The 19370-nt window shown below is 41.2% G+C and overlaps 1 protein-coding gene across 3 annotated transcripts in view; it reads right to left on the bottom strand.

Moving 5' to 3' along the window:
* Positions 1-7391: 7391 nt before the first annotated feature.
* FAM149A (family with sequence similarity 149 member A) overlaps positions 7392-19370 on the bottom strand; it is a 33858-nt gene continuing 21879 nt past the window's right edge. For 2 of the 3 annotated variants that reach the window (XM_082237905.1, XM_082237907.1), the window contains exons 8-14: positions 18275-18429; positions 15478-15581; positions 14963-15184; positions 14012-14132; positions 12847-12975; positions 11887-11965; positions 7392-9799 (exon numbers count right to left, since the gene is read on the bottom strand). In XM_082237905.1, the coding sequence (XP_082094031.1) occupies positions 9726-9799; positions 11887-11965; positions 12847-12975; positions 14012-14132; positions 14963-15184; positions 15478-15581; positions 18275-18429 (884 nt within the window). In that variant the 3' untranslated portion in view covers positions 7392-9725. The remainder of the gene's footprint in view (positions 9800-11886; positions 11966-12846; positions 12976-14011; positions 14133-14962; positions 15185-15477; positions 15582-18274; positions 18430-19370) is intronic. The other variant, XM_082237906.1, reaches the window with a different exon arrangement.

The following is a 19370-nucleotide window of genomic DNA, read 5'->3' as shown; positions in this document are numbered from 1 at the left end:
CTTTGCACCTGTAAAAGTAGAGCAGGGGAGGCATATCAAGTTCTGGGACAAGTTATGCCCGTCTATGTATTCTAGTCTCTGCCAATGTACCTGTTGAACTTTGTAACCTGTACCCTGAACTGATGAAATAATCACATTCTGAATTATAAAATAAACTTGGGGAATTTCCCAAGCCGAGAACTCGGGTCTTTGGTCCAAGAGTGGGAGGCAGGACACCACGAATGGTCAGTCTACTTACCCTGTTAAACATTTGAAGATACCAAATCTTTTTGAAATGCCGCAAAATGTTTATGCAGTCATGTTTTAGATAATAGTAAACAAATTACTGGTTATGAAATTCCTAAAATAATCAGTTAAATCTTCTTTTAAAGTAATTGGAAGGAAATGTGGATAATAAAATAGTCCCTTCTACATCTGTATTAACTGCAGCTAGAATGTGCATCTCAACCTATGGGAGGAACCCCTCCACCCTTGTCTGAATATATTTTTGGGGTGGGATGTAGCTACAATGTATAAGCTTATGAGAAAAGAAGTATTGTTTAAAATCAAATGTATAGAAAAATGGACATTTTTTTATTTCCTTAGAAGGGGGAGATAGTACAGAAGCTAGACAAACTAGGCAAACCTTTCTTTCTTTGTTGTGTCCCAACAATTTCTAATACTCCAGAAGTAAAATAGAAGGAGATTAAGGACAACTCTCCTAATAACTATTTAGAAATGCTTCAATTATGCAACTCCAAACTAAACAGAAAAACTAATTGAAGAGGCATGCTCAACATCGTAATACATGTCTAACATACCTGGTTTGGCCTTAATTTGCCATAATCCAAGATAAACACTCAATATTTGTATTAGCTAAGTAGCAGCCTAGATCCTTTTCTAATTAGCTATTACTCACAGGATCTTCTTTTTCAAAAGCAGTGTAAGCATACTTTAAACGTTTTAATATTTCATTTAAAACCCAGTCTCTTATCCATATTGCAAATCATTTGGCTTTACATTATTATTAAGTATGTCATGGTCTATTTTAGCAGTAGCGCGCTCATTCCTACTGGTTGCAATTGGTACCTCTTTATTTGTGCTTGACGATCACCAGCATATCATGTTCCATCGGTTGCTTTCTGTTCCCCTTTAGTGCACTTTTTCTGCTGCTGCTCTCTTATTTTCTAAAATTATTTTAGTAAATAATTATTTCCTTATTATTTCTGTAGTTTGCCCTTCCTTCCTTTCTGGCAACCAGAATGAATTGTTCTTGTGGTTGGTTCATCTGAGATGACTTAGAAGTTATCGTATTTTTCACTCTATTGTTTTAGAGGGGGAGAACAAGAAAAAAAATTCTCTCCCTCTCTGCACAGCGCCCCTTCAGTGAAGCAACAGGAGAAATGGCCCCTTCCATTTCTCCTCCCGCTTTGCTGAAGGGGCGATGTGCAGAAAGTGAAAGCTGTGCAGCACCTCACCAGTGAAGCGAAGCCAGGAGAGCAAGAGGGATCGGTGCGCACTGACCCCTCTGGCTCTCCTGGCTTTAGCGAAAGCAACCCGAAGCCTCCAGAGCGCAGTGGGACCTCCCGCTGCGCTCCAGAGGCTTCAGGCGGCTATCCCTGAAGCCTGGAGAGTGAGAGGGGTCGGTGCGCACCGACCCCTCTGGCTCTCCAGGCTTCAGCAAAAGCAGCGCGAAGCCTTCAGAGCGCGGCAGGAGCACTATCACTGCGCTTTGGAGGCTTCGCGTTGCTATCGCTGAAGCCATGGAGCCTGCATTCGCTCCATAAGACGCACACACATTTCCCCTTAATTTTTGGAGGGGGAAAAGTGCGTCTTATAGAGTGAAAAATACGGTATAGGAAATAATCTAAAATACCAACTATTAGTGAATGGCAAAACAAGCTATTTGAGTACTCTGAGTTGGCAAAAATGACTCAGAAGATTAGGCACCAGAGTAATAAAAACTTTATTAATGATTGGAATAAATTTATATCATACATGGAAAAAAACTTAGGTAATATTAAAATAACAGTAGGTGAACTATAGAATCTGCGAAGTAAAGACAAAAGTTGAAAGAAGGAACTGCAAGAAGGTTATTAATGTGATATAGCTTAAATCGTGGTGGAGGGAAGTCAGAATGACGATATGATAATTAGTACTTTTGGAAAAATGTATTTACGTCTTGATGTTTTACTGTCTATATTTGTTTATTTTTTGTGTTTTTTCTTTTTGGTAAGTTTGTGATTTTAAAAGAGTGTATATCGGAAATAAAATTTATTTTTAAAATTAGAAAAAAGAAAAAAGAAAAAAGAAAAATACGGTATTTTCTGCAATAACCTTTGCAAACACTATTACACAGCAAGTGCCAGAATGATAAATGTGAAATGTGTAAATGTGTAAAGTGCAAAGGCTTAGGTACGTCTCCTGTTGTGCAGCAGCCGATGTCCGCCTGGACATCATTAAGAATTCACCATATAGTTATCTTACAGAACTGTGGTATACATGTCTACTTCAGAAGTCTCTTTGGGTTTAATGGGGCTTATTCTCAGCTAAGTGGGTACAGGCTAGCAGCCTAGGATTCAGTTGAGAATTGACATTGGGGAAAACAGAGTTCTTGTGCTTTAAACAGCTGCATCTCCAAGCTCAGGAGCAGCGGGTTATAGCTGACTTGCCATGGTAAGCCTGAGGTTTTTGGTTGGGTCAGTCAGAGGAGAACTAGTAATTGACTGTACTATCTCACCTTTTGTGTTATGCCAAGCAACCCACGGCAGCCATTTTCTGACTGTCTCCCCCAGCTCTCAGAGCATTTGAAATGTGCCCACTTGTCCAAAAAAAGGTTGGAAAGCTCTGGCAGTTTAGCTTGTCCAATTTCCACATAAAGCACACAGAACACTTGTGCAGTCTAAACTCTGGTCTCTCCCATATGAAAGGTATACAGACATAAAATGTATGATGTGCTCAGCGCGTGAAGAGTTGTTGCTGCACCAAAAACAACAACAACAACCCTGATATGCACCATTGACTGAACAAAGTGGGATACATTATTCTGTCCCACTCCTTCTTCCCCAAAAACACTGGTACTTGGGATCAGGTGGTGAAATTAATTAGTAGTGCCTTCAGGACAAACAAACAAAACTCCAAAAATGACAATGTTAAACTATGGAATTAAATTTCACAAACTCATAATGGACACCAGCACATATGACATTGGATATTAACAAATAATTAGTCCTGTAACAATGGGGACGAATCTGAAATTTTCTGTCGTTTATTGTTGTAGATCATGGCATTAGTGCAGTTGGCATAACTTTTCATCTTCAGTTGTGACAGTCTTTATCAATGGGGGTGGGGAGAGAGAAGAAAGACCGATGATTCATGACAGCCAAGACATCCTATCAACAATAAGATGACTCCTGAATTTTTCCAGCTCAACTCCAAGGTGAAAGAGGTGCTTTTCTCCCATACTTCTGCTCACTAGGGCGTCTTCTGAAAACCTAGGCAAGATATAAACAACCAAACAGAACTATCAAGGGCAGTGAATGCCTTGCATACATTTCTCTGCATACAGATGGGAGACTGTGAGCCCTTTTAAGTGTTCAGACAATGGTAGGGAGAAAAGCAGCTATAGATCTTGTAAGTATAACCAGGATGGGTATCCCACATGGTTGGCCTCTAGATCCTGTAGGACTACAACTTACATCATCCCTAGCCAGCATGGCCAATGTTTAGTCCAAATAGCATCTGGAAGGCTGCCCCTGGTGTAACTTTATTCCAGTGATTATCAAGACAGCTTGCCTTGCATTTTAGGAGACAGAAAATTAAAAAAAGGAGTAGAGTTGGAGTGGCTTTTGTGCACAGTAGCAGCAGACGCCCCTCTAATACACTGCCTTTGTCATCTCACTGTTTTGTGCATTTGATATTTCCCTCATTTTTCTAGAGCCTCCCAAAAAAGGCAGAGTATGATTAACATGCAAGTCACAGGCTATTGCTGCTGCAACCAGACTGCTCCCCGAATTTAGAGATAAAGCTGCCTTTTCAGCATTTCCAGTTTCTTTCTCAGTTAAGAAAACAGTTTGCAGATAGGCAAACTTTGCCTTCTCCAGTTATACAGCCACAAATACATTTTGAATACCCGCCCCGCATCCTGCAAATACATTTCTCATCCATTTCCTTGCCTTTCCAACTCCGATATAGTTTAATGGAGTTGTTATTTGTTCTTCAAATAGAGTGGTACCTCAGGTTAAGTACTCTAATTCATTCCGGATGTCAGTTCTTAACCTGAAACTGTTCTTAACCTGAAGCATCACTTTAGCTAATGGGGCCTCCTACTGCTGCTGTGCCGCCGGAGCACAATTTCTGTTCTCATCCTGAAGCAAAGTTCTTAACCCAAGGTACTATTTCTGGGTTAGCGAAGTCTGTAACCTGAAGCATATGTAACCTGAAGTGTATGTAACCCACGGTACCACTGTACAGCATTTGAAGAAAGCATGCTCTGCAGGTGAAATAGAATGGCAGTTTGTTCAGCCCCCTTCAAAATTTCCAGTAAGGAGATCAAGAGAGATATCTCGAGATTTGTCTGGCAGGGCAAGAAACCTCGAATAAAATTTAAGATTTTAACTGATGCTAAAGAAAGAGGGGGATTTGCACTGCCAGACCTCAAACTTTATTATGAATCAGCCGCATTTTGTTGGCTGAAAGACTGGCTGCTTCTTGAAAACACGGATGTCTTGGACTTAGAAGGTTTTAATAATGTTTTTGGATGGCATGCATATCTGTGGTATGATAAGGTCAAAGCACACAAAGCTTTTAAAAACCATATTGTTAGGAAAGCATTGTTTAATGTCTCGGTGAGATATAATGATTTGTTGGAAAGTAAAACACCAAGGTGGTTGTCACCAATGGAGGCCAAGGCTCTGAAAAAAATTAATATGGAGACAAACTGGCCAAAATACTGGGAAATTTTAGAACAAGACGGAGATAGATTAAAGCTGCTGAGCTATGACGATTTAAAAACTAAAGTACGAGACTGGCTTCATTACTATCAAATAAGGGAGGTTTATAATTTAGATAAGAAAATTGGTTTTCAGGTGGAAAAGTAAAAATTGGAAACAGAATTGTTAGATCCTAAAACCAATATACCTTCCAGAAGAAACCAGAGGCTTTCCTCCTGGGCATGGTCGGCCAATTGGTGCGAAGGGAGGATAGAACCTTTTTTATGTACGCCACAACAACAGCAAGAATACTCATCGGAAAGTACTGGAAGACACAAGAATTACCCACCCGAGAAGAATGGCAGACGAAAGTGATGGACTATATGGAACTGGCTGAGATGACTGGCAGAATCCGGGACCAAGGAGAAGAGTCGGTGGAAGAGGATTGGAAAAAAATTAAAGTATATCTGCAAAAAATATTGTAAAATTAAGGACTGTTAGAAAGGTGTTGGAAAAAGAATCATAGAATCATAGAATCATAGAGTTGGAAGAGACCACAAGGGCCATCGAGTCCAACCCCCTGCCAAGCAGGAAACACCATCAGAGCACTCCTGACATATGGTTGTCAAGCCTCTGCTTAAAGACCTCCAAAGTAGGAGACTCCACCACACTCCTTGGCAGCAAATTCCACTGTCGAACAGCTCTTACTGTCAGGAAGTTCTTCCTAATGTTTAGGTGGAATCTTCTTTCTTGTAGTTTGGATCCATTGCTCTGTGTCCGCTTCTCTGGAGCAGCAGAAAACAACCTTTCTCCCTCCTCTATATGACATCCTTTTATATATTTGAACATGGCTATCATATCACCCCTTAACCTCCTCTTCTCCAGGGGGCACCCAGTGAGGGTGAGAAGGGTGGAAAGCTCCATTGAGGAACTGGGAGTCATTTGACTTGTGCATGTGTTTAGTTGAATACTACCCAGAAGGTAGGTTGAAGGGAATCCCTCGCCACTCAATGGGTGGGGAGTTCCAAAGGTAATCGCCGCCAAGCTGAAGGATTGATCTCTTGCATAAGAACATCAGCAGAGCCTCCTGAATCAGGCCCAAGGGGCCCATCTAGTCCACCATCCTGTCCTTGCAGTGAACAACCAGATGTCTCTTTCAGGAAAACCACAAGAAATATCGGAGCCCAAGAGCGACACGCCCCACCTCCTGTGGCTTCCAAAAACTGCGATTCAGAAGCCACGGAGAGCCCTCTCCTGCTCCATGAATTTGTCTCCTCCTCTTTTAAAGCCATCCAAGTTGGTGGCCATCACCGTCTCCTGTGGCAGAGAGTTCCAGAGTTTAACTCTGCATAGTGTAAAGAAGAATTTTCTTTTATCCCGAATCTTTCAACATTCAGCTTCATTGGAGGTCAGTGAATTCTAAAATTAGGTAGTTTTGGTAGATATGAGATAAAGGATTAAGTAAAAATGAGTTGATGAATGTGATGAAAGAGTTGACGTTAAAGTATATTATTTTAAATTAAATTATTTAAAAGGTTGTAAGGATTTGCTGGGAAAAAATTTGAATTAGAATACAAAATTGGGAGGTGTGAGGAGGTCAAGGGAATAAGTAAAGGAAGAAAGCTATGTAAAGGTTTAATCTGTTTCTTTTTTTCTATAACAATTCTTTTTTTTTAATTGAATGTATTTTTATATCCTTTTATTCTCTTTTTCTGTTACTGTTGCATTCTTTTTTATATTATGTATTGTTCTTTTTTCTTTTTGAAACCTTAAACTTTGAATAAATATTATATATATATAAAAGAAACATAAAGCACACTTGGCAAGACACTCAATGGAGCACTGAATTACAGGCTCTTCAGAGCTAATGAATTATTGCCCAGTACAGTCCTCTCAGACCAAAAGAAATGGAAGCAATTCACAGAGCTGCTATTATGTCCTGCCAATTTAAAAATTAAATCACTTCTTATTGGAGGAGCTGGATAAAAGTATTTGAACAAAAGTGGCTCTTGTTTTCAAGAACATTTTAAAAATAAATGTGCTGGAGAACAAGACTGATATGCTTATTTAAACATTTATTTTAAACCAGCATCTGCTATGGGGACAAGTTCTAACTCATACCTTGGAGACAGTAGCAGGAAAGGACAAAACCACTGCTCAAAAATCTTTCCTTCAATCATGTGACTCAAGCTGTTATAAAAAGCTTTCTTGACCACTAATACAGTTTGAATGCAACCCGGATTTTAATCCTGGGCTCAGCAATGAAGCATTCTGATCTAGTCACATGCATTTTATATAAGTAAGACTTGCGTGGGTGAGTTGGCCAGTCATTTTTAACAAACAATGTTTCTTCCCATGCGTACACTACAAACAAACTTGTGGGCCTAGTCTTTTGGCTAAATCGCAAGAGTTATCACTACTGTAATGAAAATAGCAAGTCCTCAAAAATGGTTCCGTACACATTTCTACAGATTCATTGGCTCATGAAGCAAACTTTTATTAGGGTTGCTGAAGTACTAAATAATTCAATTCATTTTACATTAGCAGGTGACATCAAAGAAGTTCAGGAAGGAAAAACTCAATAAACAGAATATCAGTTGCAGCCCAGAAAGTGGGCTAAGTCCATGAGGGTCTATGATATAATTTTGCTGCTAATTCTTTCTGAGAACAAATCCATCTGAGCTATTTTACAGTGCTTTGTGTATTAATTACTGGTAATACGTGATGGTCAGCCCTCTAATTATCCTTCACAGGGTGACATGCCAAATTAATAACAAAGAGAAGGTAGGAAGATGCAACAATGGTAATCAACAACAAATAACGTATGATTAAAAATATAAAGATACATACATTAACATAGAAATAACTTTGCAATTCTTCCGTTTTGATTTCCACAGTTAGTTTACACCACAATATATGTACTTTACCGGTTTTCATATTTTTGATTATTTTACATATTAACTATGTGAATTAGGGTATAGGGGAACTTATTAAAATGATGCAAAACGAAATCAAGGTACCTTTATGCAGTGTGCATGCACACTAACCCATTTGTTTTTCTCAATCTAGAAGCATTCATGTTTGCCCCCAACATGCTGCTTTCTGTCTAGATCAGGCATCCCCAACCTTCGGCCCTCCAGATGGTTTTGGACTACAATTCCCATCATCCCTGACCACTGGTCCTGTTAGCTAGGGATCATGGGAGTTGTAGGACAAAACATCTGGAGGGCCGCAGGTTGGGGGTGCCTGATCTAGATTAATTCCAGAGTCTACTGAATCTCCAGATTCACCAGGGTAGGAGTGGCTACTTGATACACATTTGAAAACCCTCCTCTTGCTTATGTTAGGTTATCCATACATTTTCATCCCTTTACATGCCCCAGGTGAATGGAGAAGGAAGGAATAAGTTATTGCTCTCTTGGTATATATGCCCTACCATGTCATTGGGCAGGTGTGGGTACCTCTGGCTTCAAATGGACACACTGTGGAGTAATGCACAAGAAATATACAATGACTTCTATTTTCAGAATGAAACTAAGTTTCTCAAAAAGTGCTTTTGGGTGGGGAGCAAAAATATGCAAAATATCTAGATTATGTGTAGACCACATAGAATAAACAAGTACTCAAATCTCCATTGATTTCAGAATAATATATTGTGTCTATGCAACAGTAATATATGGCCAAAGGTTCTTAATGCAATTGCACAAAAAGGATCTTGATGGGATTGCATCAATATTTGTTTTTTCAGGGTGTTTAATCAATGTGCATTAGCTAAGTTTGTGCATGAAGAAAATATTTGAACCCAAACTGCAGCAACGTGTGCCTACTTCACTTCCAAAATTAATTTTAGAGATTGCCCAAGCTAAACCAGAGAGAAGGGATAGATTTTTCTTATGGAACCATAACAAAAAGAGTCCAGGAATTAAATCTGATTATCATACTCTTCAAGGGTTTGTAGACTGCATTACTACAGCTGAGCTAAAACCAACTCCAACTGTTTTGGTGTCACTTTCATTCCTGCGGAAACAATTCCTGGTTTTTGCAGTGTTTGCTTCCTCAAAATTTCATTAGAAGGAAATGTGTGAAAGCCCTGCTAAGGTTTGTTTTAATGGCTCTAAGTTGTTTTAATGCCTGTGCAACCCCCCCCCCCAACCAAACTTGTCTGACCAAGATCACAGAAGCTCCACCAAAAGAACCGAGGCAAAGTCTAGCTCAAATTCCTTAGCATGCTTCTCTGTGAAAAGAGTACCCTTCCTCCCAAGGCTTCATAGTTCTGTGGGCTAGCTCAGATAATTAAAGACCAGCCTCTGGGGGCTTTTACACAGTTCTCCCTGAGCCCCAGAACTTTGATGAAAAACAGGGAAACTATTTAAATTTTGTGCAATTTGTTTAGCTGCTTTATGAAAGCTTCCCTTGTTCGCTACAGAAAAAGAAAAGGAAAGCTAATGACAATTTGGCTCAGCTCTACTTGTACCTGGTCCACAAGCAAGCAAGCAAGCAAACAAACAAACACAGAACAGAACAGAACCAGGAAGGCACTTTCTTTTAAACTTGACTTCTGCCTTTAGAAAAAAATTGGCACCAATTCATATTCTGTTTTCCAGATATATGCCACTGTCTTGATGCGCTTGCTAACGAGTCTTTGGTGAAACAATTTCCAAGCTGGCTGTATGCAGAGACACAGAACACTAAGGCACAAAACTACAATACTGGAATGCCATCCCTTCTGATAATATAGTTGGGAGTATTGCAGAGTCCCATAAAGTACAGATCAGGTTGGTTGGTTGGTTGGTTGTTTTTGCCTTCTGCTATATGTTATGAAGCAACTTGAAATCTTCTTCTAGATACAGGTGGATTTCTCTGGAATGATTTGGCATGGAACTGTGAACCTGCAAGCAAAAACATTAGTAGGTAATATTGAGGGTCAAGTGGATACAGTGCATTTGAAACAAAAGGGTTCATGCTCAAATTCTTTTGGTGAGTAACCTCTCCTAGTTTTCCTATCAGTAAAATGGGAACAGTAGTGTCACAGGAAGCTGATCGAAAAATACACAAGTTGAAGCCAATAATATGTTAAGTACAGATCAACTATTTCAGACAGAGCAGGGATGTGTTTTTGATTTTGGACTGACACCCAGTCCTATTAGGGGCAAGAGCATAGGAGAGGTAGGAAGGGCCTGCAACCTCATATAAGGCTTGTGAGCAGAGAAGCCAAATTTGCTATTAGGGACCATTGGGGTAACAAGTCCTTGTTTGAGGTGCGCGAGTTTTCATTCCCCACCAGCTGTTTCTGGGGGTGCATCCTTTCTTTCCCTATGCATGCTAATAGCAAGAGCAATCTCTCTATTAACGTTCATTGGGGATAAGTCCAGTGTTGCAAATGGGAGAAAGAGGCGGCTTGCCAGCCTGACAAGTAATACCCTAGGTGAGTTCATCAATTAGGTTGACTTCAATCACCTTGACGAATTTCTTAATGATAACTACCTGATCCACACCCTTCTTGATCCCTGCCAGAGGGATTTCCCCAGCGTTGGCACTGCCTTCTTCCTAAGCCACTTGTTTTCTCGATTCCACATCTTCTGCAATCCCCAGTCCTTCAAGTTTCTGCCTCATTCACATCATTGCATTTTAGTCTACTGTCAAATTGGTGCAGGATCTTTCAGCCAGGCCAACTCTCCCCTCTTCCCCCTTAGCTTTCTAACCTTAGGGGCCAAACAACACAATGCATCATGAGAAAGCACACCAGAGGTGTTTTTTTTTTTTTAATTGCAGGCATGGGCAATCCCGATTTTCACCAGGACAACATACACAGAGGGGGACTGTTCACGTTTAATCCTTCAGCCCCAACCACAACGCTGATATGAACCAATGCCCCGTCCCCCCAATGCTGCTATTACCGTATTTTTCGCTCCATAGGGCGCACCGGACCATAGGGCGCACCTAGTTTTTAGGGGGGGAAATAAGGGGGGAATTATTCCCCCCCCCAGCCCCAAAGAGCAAAGAAGCCAAGACAGCTGTCTTAGCTTCCTCTTTAGCCACGCGCAACCTCTCCAGCCGGGAGAAGCTGTGCGCGGCTTTGTTCTTAGCCGCGGGGTTGGCACGGGGGAAGCCCGTTTTTCGGTTAATTTACTTTTTACACTGAAGAAGAGTTTCCATTTCTTGTGTATTTCACGAACAGAACAATTCTGGAGAATATGCTTGGGCTAGGAGGTATTGTAACCTGGTATGAACAGTCATGCTACACATACACATGATGAGTATATGAGATCTTAAAATAGCAACAACCAATTTCTGTGGTAGCCCTCTGCTGGCTCTCTGCTAATACTACAGCTGTACAAGAACCAGTGACTTAGTCTTAGATGAATTAAGTATAGCTACAAACTTTTGAAAAGAGCCACCCTAAACATCTTCACTTGGGGCTCCAACTGAATAATGGGGTTTACTCAGGCTGCAGTAGTGAACACTAAGTAAATAGTTGCTTTGCAAAAATTGACCAATTTATTGAAAGTCTATGGCCAATTTATCAAAAATCCTTGATTGTACCAAGGAATAGAAATTAGTATAAATCCAGTAAAGAAGGGGCAGGGAGCATGTGGTCCTTCCAAATGCTATTAGAGTCTAACAACATCTGGAGGGACCACATGTTCCTTGGAACCTCACTCATCCCCAGCCAGCATAGTCAATGGATGAGGATTATGGAAATTTTAGTCCAACAACATCCACAGGTTCTCCATCCTTGCTGCTCCACTAAATTTTGCCTGCTGCTGCACCTCTTTCATACAGAGGCAAACTAGAATAAAATGGTTTACAGCATTTGTTTTTTGGGCTCAACTTGTGATGTAGAATACAATGCTTATTGCTCATTTTACCCCATTCTCCCACAAATGCTAATATGCTGAAACTGAGAATCACAGTTCTGAGGGGATTGGCATCTTGTGCTACAATCTTCTTTTCTTTAATAAAACAGAGGTCTTACCTGTCAATACCCCATGACCTGTCCACATTTGATTAGCAAAATCCATAGGAGTCAATGATATTTTATGAGGTGTATCTGACTGAAAGAGAAAAACAGATTTTTACCCTTTATAGCATTCGCTGCCCCGCCCCCCGCCCGCCACAAGTCAAGGGCAAACAGTGACTATGTCTGCATACACGCTTTATTAAAGCTCATTTGGAGTACATTCTTTCCTTTAAATAATTCTGAACACTGTTGTACACCCCCACCGAGAAACAATTCCCAAGAACCCTTAGCAAACCAGAGAGCCCAGAATTATTTGAGGGGAAATGTGCTTCGAATGTCTGTTAAAGATACAGCGTGCATATAGCCCGTGACATGAAAAAGAGCTATGAAGATGTAACTATTCCACAAGGAGCATTGAAAAATGTCCAATACTAATTCCACTTTCCTGTTCAGCACAAAAGGTAATAATGTGGTTAAACAGTGAGCAAACATTCAAATCTTTGCAAGTGGGATATTCTGGCTTTGGATCATTCTCCCACCCCCAACACCACAAAACAGGGTGTTCATTCCACATGAACACCACAGCTTCTCAACATTTGGTGTCATTTCTTATGAGGCTGGGGTGTGTTTTTTTGGGGGGTGGTGTCCTTTCTTTTTTTCTAAAAAAAATTAAGCACCTGTAAAACAGGGTTGTCCCAAAGTGTAGAGTAACCGCAAGTCAGCTAAAAACTCTGTTATGCATGGTTAGCATGGTTTGGGCTACAAAGCATGAGAATATGAAGATGTTTATTTGTATCAAAGGAATGGTATCTGGAAGGCAGGAAATAATTCCTCCCAGAATTGCAAGACTGCATACAACTAAGCACATAGGAATAATCTAATACAGTTTAACAGGGAATAAAAGAGAGGTATTCCCGCCCCTGCCCCCCAATTCCAGTTTCTTATGAAGAATCTCAAAAGCTTTCAAATACCTACCCGAAATGTGTGAGTAGTATTGGGTCTTGAAAACTGATCTATTATGACAGTTCGCTCTCTAAGTGGCCGCCGTTCTGCACCATCAGGTACCGCGCTGGAAATTCGGCTATGAGGATACCTTCCTTTATGCTGGAAAATGTTTGGGGTAGGGTTGAGAAAAAGAAGCAAGTCCATCACTGGGAAAAGTGTAAATTATTATTAGCAGAAGTATGCTTTTGCTTTTCAACTGATTATTTATTGTCTTCCCAAAAGCTAATTTTCCATTAGTCACGAAACACTGAGAAAAGAGCTTCTAAAACTATTTACTTAGGCTTTTTCAACTGGGTTTCAAATGGATTAGAAGAGACAGATACAAGCAGAATTAAAAAGGCTAGAAAGGATCTGCAGCTCCTGTCTGCATCTATCTCTGGAAGAAGCAGTGGGGTGACTAGCCCCAGAGAAGGCAGCAAGGGTCTTCTCCTCCCTGCAGTTTTTGTTATTTTTTCAATCGGTGGTGAGGTTGAAAAGTAAACAATTCCATCTTTTTTCTGGCCTTAGTTTACCATTCACAAGGTTGGAACAGCTGTTTGCTTGACTTATGCTAAGGCTGCTATGACTTACTTTGACAATTTATATCCATAGTGCTTAAACTACATTGTAATATTTGGCAATGTAGTTCCAATTCAGGGAATGCAAGCTAGATATTTCCCAACAGGAAAATGGGTAGCTGTTTAAACAACACTGTTAACTAAGTTGCCAACAAAGAACAAGCATATGGTGCAAAAGTGAAGCAATTAAAACACAAAACAAACTATCATGTGGTAACTATGTGCAACAAATGAAGCAATATGTGTCAGTGTCAGTGGAGCAACAAATTGAATAAAGATCCTTGAAAAGTTACAGAAAAATACATTTTGCTGAAACTATTAAAAGTTATTACGTTGTGCTGATTTCATGTAGAAGTTGTAAGTTAGAATGAGAGAGCATGATTTTTACAAGGCCACTCAGCAAGCTTCATAGATGGAAGGAGAATGGAACCTAATTTTATCATTTCCAAGCCCAGCAACTAACAATTGTACTTGCTTGATTTTCTCTAGGATTTAAAGTGCTCCAATGACAATACTATTAAATTCTCAATCGAATTCCTAATGGCATAAAACAAAGAATGACTCTCTCTCTTTCTTACAAAGCCTAGCTGCGATCCAGGAACGGAAAGATATTGCTCAGCGGCATCTGATGTAATCGGTGGCAGCTTGTTCCGGGCTGTAGGCAGAAGTGGAGAGGACAAGCGATCTAAGGCAGTACATCTGTGGGACAAAAATAAGGATACATGAGATTATATTTATTTCACTTCTCTCCATCACTGCAGGATCTATTCTTAATTATCAAGGGTGATCAAGGACCTGGAAACCAAGCCTTACGAGGAGAGCTTGAAGGAGCTGGGTATGTTTAGCTTGGAAAATAGGAGACTGAGAAGAGATATGATAGCCATCTTCAAATATCTTAAGGGTTGTCACATGAAAGAGGGAGCATGCTTGTTTCCTCCTGATCTGGAGGGTAGGACTTTGAACCAGTGGCTTCAAGTTACAAGAAAGGAGATTCTGACTCAACATATAAAAAAACCTTTCTGACAGTAAGAGCTGTTCGACAGTGGAAGAGTCTCCCCCAGGAGGTTGTGGAGGTTTTTAAGCAGAGGTTGGATGGCCATCTGTCATGGATGCTTTAGCTGAGATTCCTGCATTGCAGGGGATTGGACTAGAAGACCATTGGGTCCTTTCCAACTCTACAATTCTAACAACAACAACAGAATTCCTGTTAATTAGAGAGATATAGTATTATGTTCTTTGTGAGAGACAACACATCCCTTTAAAATATGATGTTCTCCCATATTGTGTTGATGCCAAAGTCATACCACTGCTCATGTTTCCCATTGACTGTACATGCTATTTCCCCCTTAACTGTCAAATGGAACCATTTCAAAAATCTGGCCATTAGTTTTTAATGCACACACAACTGTCTCAGTGCCTGTTTCTGAGATGCAACCACGGGGTGGTGAAACACACCCTAACTAACTCCCATGCTTGAGCTTAATATGTCACTAAGGTCACGGCAGTGAAGAACAGAAATGAAGCCTCACAGTTTTGTCCCCCTAAGGACTTCATCACTGTAAACATTGGGGGTCTTTGAGCGCAGAGGATCTGTAGCTATTGACGGTAGCCTACGGTGGCCTGCTGTTTTTCTAGAGGATCCAAGCAATACTCGGGAACATGAGAGAACACTACTGTCAGGAATTCGCCCCAGCCGATTTCGTGCTGAGTTAACACTGGAACCCACTTGCGGCTTGTCTTCCTGTTCATTCCTGAAAAAGAGCAATTTCAGCAACTGTAGTTGCCACTTATATAAGATTCAACCCTTCTGCAGCCTGCCCCAAAAGCCCTTTCCTCTGCAGAAGAGAATATGCAGCTTTAATTATATTTTATATTTGAAATAAAATAATTTCACCAAGGCCCAAAATTAAAACACATAACATAAAATTGAATGTTGACTTCAGAAAGGCTTCATAGAACCGTATGTTGAGGTATAGATTGAAAAATAAATATAGCATGCACTGTGAGAGTGAAATGTGATCTCATAAGTCTTTGCAACACATACTGTATCTTTTCTGTTAGCCCAGAGTGCCTCTGCTGCAGTGGCTTGGCTTGGATTGTCATGACACCATTTAAATCGCTGTGTAAATTGCTGGGAAACCGGTGGATCTAAGGAAAGCAACAGAAGCAAATCACTTAATGTTTTCGAGGTAATTTATCAATATGTCTGAAGGCCTAAAACATGTGCAACATTGTGGGTGAAGATGTGCAAAGTTACCTAATGCAGATGCTGAAGAACATTTCATCCGATGCAAAAAGCATGTATGAAAACATGAAGAAGAAATGGATGCCAATTCTATACTTATCCCTCTCTCTTTTTACACAATAACACAGAATTACCCTACAGGACAGGTCTTATTATAAATAATAACAACTACTAGTGTAATTTTGTTGAGACATATCTACAGTAATACCTCTGGTTACGAACTGTCCTCCTTACGCACGCTTCAGGTTACGAGCTCCGCTAACCCAGAAGTAGATGCTCCTGGTTGCAACCTTTGCCCCGGGATGCAAGCGGAAGTCATGCACCAGAGGTGTACACACAGCAGGATGCCCCATTGGCGAAAGCACGCCTCAGGATAAGAACGGTTTCGAGTTGAGAACGGACCTCCAGAACAAATTAAGTTCGTAACCAGAGGTACCGCTGTAGAGGCCACAAGTAACACATGAGTTATCTTGCACATGTTGCAATCAATAATAAGAATAATGATTAGTAGAGAGAGAGATGTGCACAGGAGTGGGTGTTTAATTAAATATCAACCTCTATAGCAACTGCTGCAAAAATTTCTTGCATCATGTTTACATGCTTGCATCTTGATTACATGAGTACTTTCTGTGCCAGCATCAATGGCCCTGAATGGAAATATGGGAACTACCCATGAGCAACAGATGCAATAGGCCTCAGATGCAATATGTTATGAGAGTTGGCCACAGGCTATGTACATGCTATGTCGAGAATGTGAAAACTCTACCTCTCTTTCAAATCAGAACCAGTGAAGGCAGTGAAGGTCCTGTGTGACGGCTGGAGCTTGGATGGCGGCTAACAGATTGAGGTTGAATCCTGACAAGACAGAAGTCCTGTTTTTGGGGGACAGGAGGCGGGCAGGTGTGGAGGATTCCCTGGTCCTGAATGGGGTAACTGTGCCCCTGAAGGACCAGGTGCGCAGCCTGGGAGTCATTTTGGACTCACAGCTTCCATGGAGGCACAGGTCAAATCTGTATCCAGGGCAGCTGTTTACCAGCTCCATCTGGTAGGCTGAGACCCTATCTGCCTGCGGACTGCCTCGCCAGAGTGGTGCATGCCCTGGTTATCTCCCGCTTGGATTACTGCAATGCGCTCTACGCGGGGCTACCTTTGAAGGTGACCCGGAAACTACAACTAATCCAGAACGCGGCAGCTAGACTGGTGACTGGGAGCGGCCGCAGAGACCACATAACACCGTTCTTGAAAGACCTACATTGGCTCCCAGTACGTTTCCGAGCACAATTCAAAGTGTTGGTGCTGACCTTTAAAGCCCTAAACAGCCTTGGTCCAGTATATCTGAAGGAGCGTCTCCACCCCCATCGTTCTACCCGGACACTGAGGTCCAGCACCAAGGGCCTTCTGGCAGTTCCCTCACTGCGAGAAGCCAAGTTACAGGGAACCAGGCAGAGGGCCTTCTCGGTAGTGGCGCCTTCCCTGTGGAACACCCTCCCACCAGATGTCAAAGAGAACAACAACTACCAGGCTTTTAGAAGACATCTGAAGGCAGCCCTGTTTTGGGAAGCTTTTAATGTTTGATGTATTATAGTATTTTAATATTCTTTTGGAAGCTGCCCAGAGTGGTTGGGGAAGCCCAGCCAGATGGGCGGGGTATAAATAAATTATTATTATTATTATTATTATTATTATTATTATTATTATTATTATTATTATTATTATTATTATTATTACTGGAGCCTTCAGCATTACTAAATACATATGATAGGAATTCACTTTTTTTTTTTTTAGCTGTGTGGCTCAAGGACTGCAATGCATTGTGTCAAGGAAGAGTGCCAAGCAGAACCAGAGGTTTGTCTTGATTGTGTTTACGTATACACACAAAATAAACACATGTACGTACACATCTAAAAAGCAGCTGCTGCCTATCAGGAAGCCTAAAGGCTAAAAACAAAAGGCCAGTTGTGGAATGCTGAAAATCAGTACAGTGGTACCTCGGGTTAAGAAGTTAATTCGTTCCGGGAGGTCCGTTCTTAACCTGAAACTGTTCTTAACCTAAAGCACCACTTTAGCTAATGGGGCCTCCTGCTGCCGCCGCACCGCCAGAGCACAATTTCTGCTCTCATCCTGAAGCAAAGTTCTTAACCCGAGGTACTATTTCTGGGTTAGCGGAGTCTGTAACCTGAAGTGTATGTAACCTGAAGCGTATGTAACCCGAGGTACCACTGTATATGTCATACAAGCAGTGCTTTTCTTCTGGGTACACAGTACCAGCACCTTCCTTCCCACCTGCCCCAAATGTTTAAAGTGTGGTACTTAGCTGTTACTTACTGTAACAACTTCATGGTGAGCGGTGGCACCTTTTTTCTTAAAAAAAAAAAAAGCACTGCATACAACATCTTAAGGACAGCAGAGGTGTGTGTTGAAGTGTGGCTGGCATGCTAAGAGACTTGGCTGGGCATGGTCACCGGCCACCGAGATAGAAGGTATGAAGAGGAAAACCTCACAGAGGGCCTGGGGACTGGAGAAGTTGTGTGCTGCTGATAAAAAAGAAAACAGGATTTCATATGCTGACTAATGCCAGCTAGTTGGAAGCTATTACCTGTGATGGGACAAAATGCAAACCAACAGATGGGCCTCGAGCCTCTGACCCTCTTGATGGGGGTACACTTGATGTATCCATTGCAACACGGGAAATGGATAGATGTGGTAACTTGTTTCCAGTAGCTTTCAATTTCTCCATCTGTTTGTCATTCTCTAGTTCATCATTAAAAAAACAAAAACAAAAAAAACACCCAAATTTCAATCAGACATAAATGTAAACATTTGCTTTAGCATAGTAAACTGGTAAATATGTAACAACTTTATGCACAAATAATGCTGGCTGCCTCCAAACCACAGTTTGGAAATCAAAGCAAGCCTTAGGAATACATATTCCTCTTACCATTTCACTCTCATCTCAGGAGTTAGTGCTAACCATAGGCCCATTTTACACATGCCCAATCACATGTGCACAAACCATAGTTAACACACATCATGGCCCCCAGTATCGTATGTGAACTGGGCCATGAAGACCAATACTGAGATATGATACCATACATATGGATATGTTAGCACAGACCATCTCTACTGCTGCACACCACCCCAGCCTCTGAGCAGTGTGAGATTCCAGGACATCCAGGTGCTTACCCTGGATTCGTGTTTCTTTTGAGAATGAGACACAGAGGAGACTGCTATGTGGTTTATTTATACATATAGTGGTACCTTAGTTTACGAACTTAATCCGTTCCAGAAGTCTGTTCTTAAACCAAGGCGTTCTTAAAACAAGGCGTACTTTCCCATAGCAGCGGGCAACTCAATTTACAAATGGAACACACTCAACAGGAAGCGGAACATTGCCTGCTTCCAAGGCAAAGTTCACAAACCAAAACACCTACTTCTGGGTCTGCAGCGTTCTTAATCCAAGTTCTTCATAAACAAAGCTGTTCTTAAACCTAGGTACCACTGTATATACAACCTGAGTCTACAATGGAGGGTTCACAGCATTAACATCCCCAAAAAGCCTCGCTTCCCCCATATCCACAGCTTCAGATTCAAACACTTCCTTTCTTCCCTTAATGGCCCATCACCCAGGCTATCACTTCAACAAGAAGCTAGCCTGGTTTACATTTTACCACTTGCTGCATCCAGGAGTTAGG

Source organism: Podarcis vaucheri (assembly GCF_965113315.1).
Source record: "Podarcis vaucheri genome assembly, chromosome: 9".
Taxonomy (NCBI): Eukaryota; Metazoa; Chordata; class Lepidosauria; order Squamata; family Lacertidae; genus Podarcis; species Podarcis vaucheri.
The sequence above is the reverse complement of the archived record's forward strand: the minus strand, read 5'-3'. Positions and strand labels throughout refer to the sequence as shown.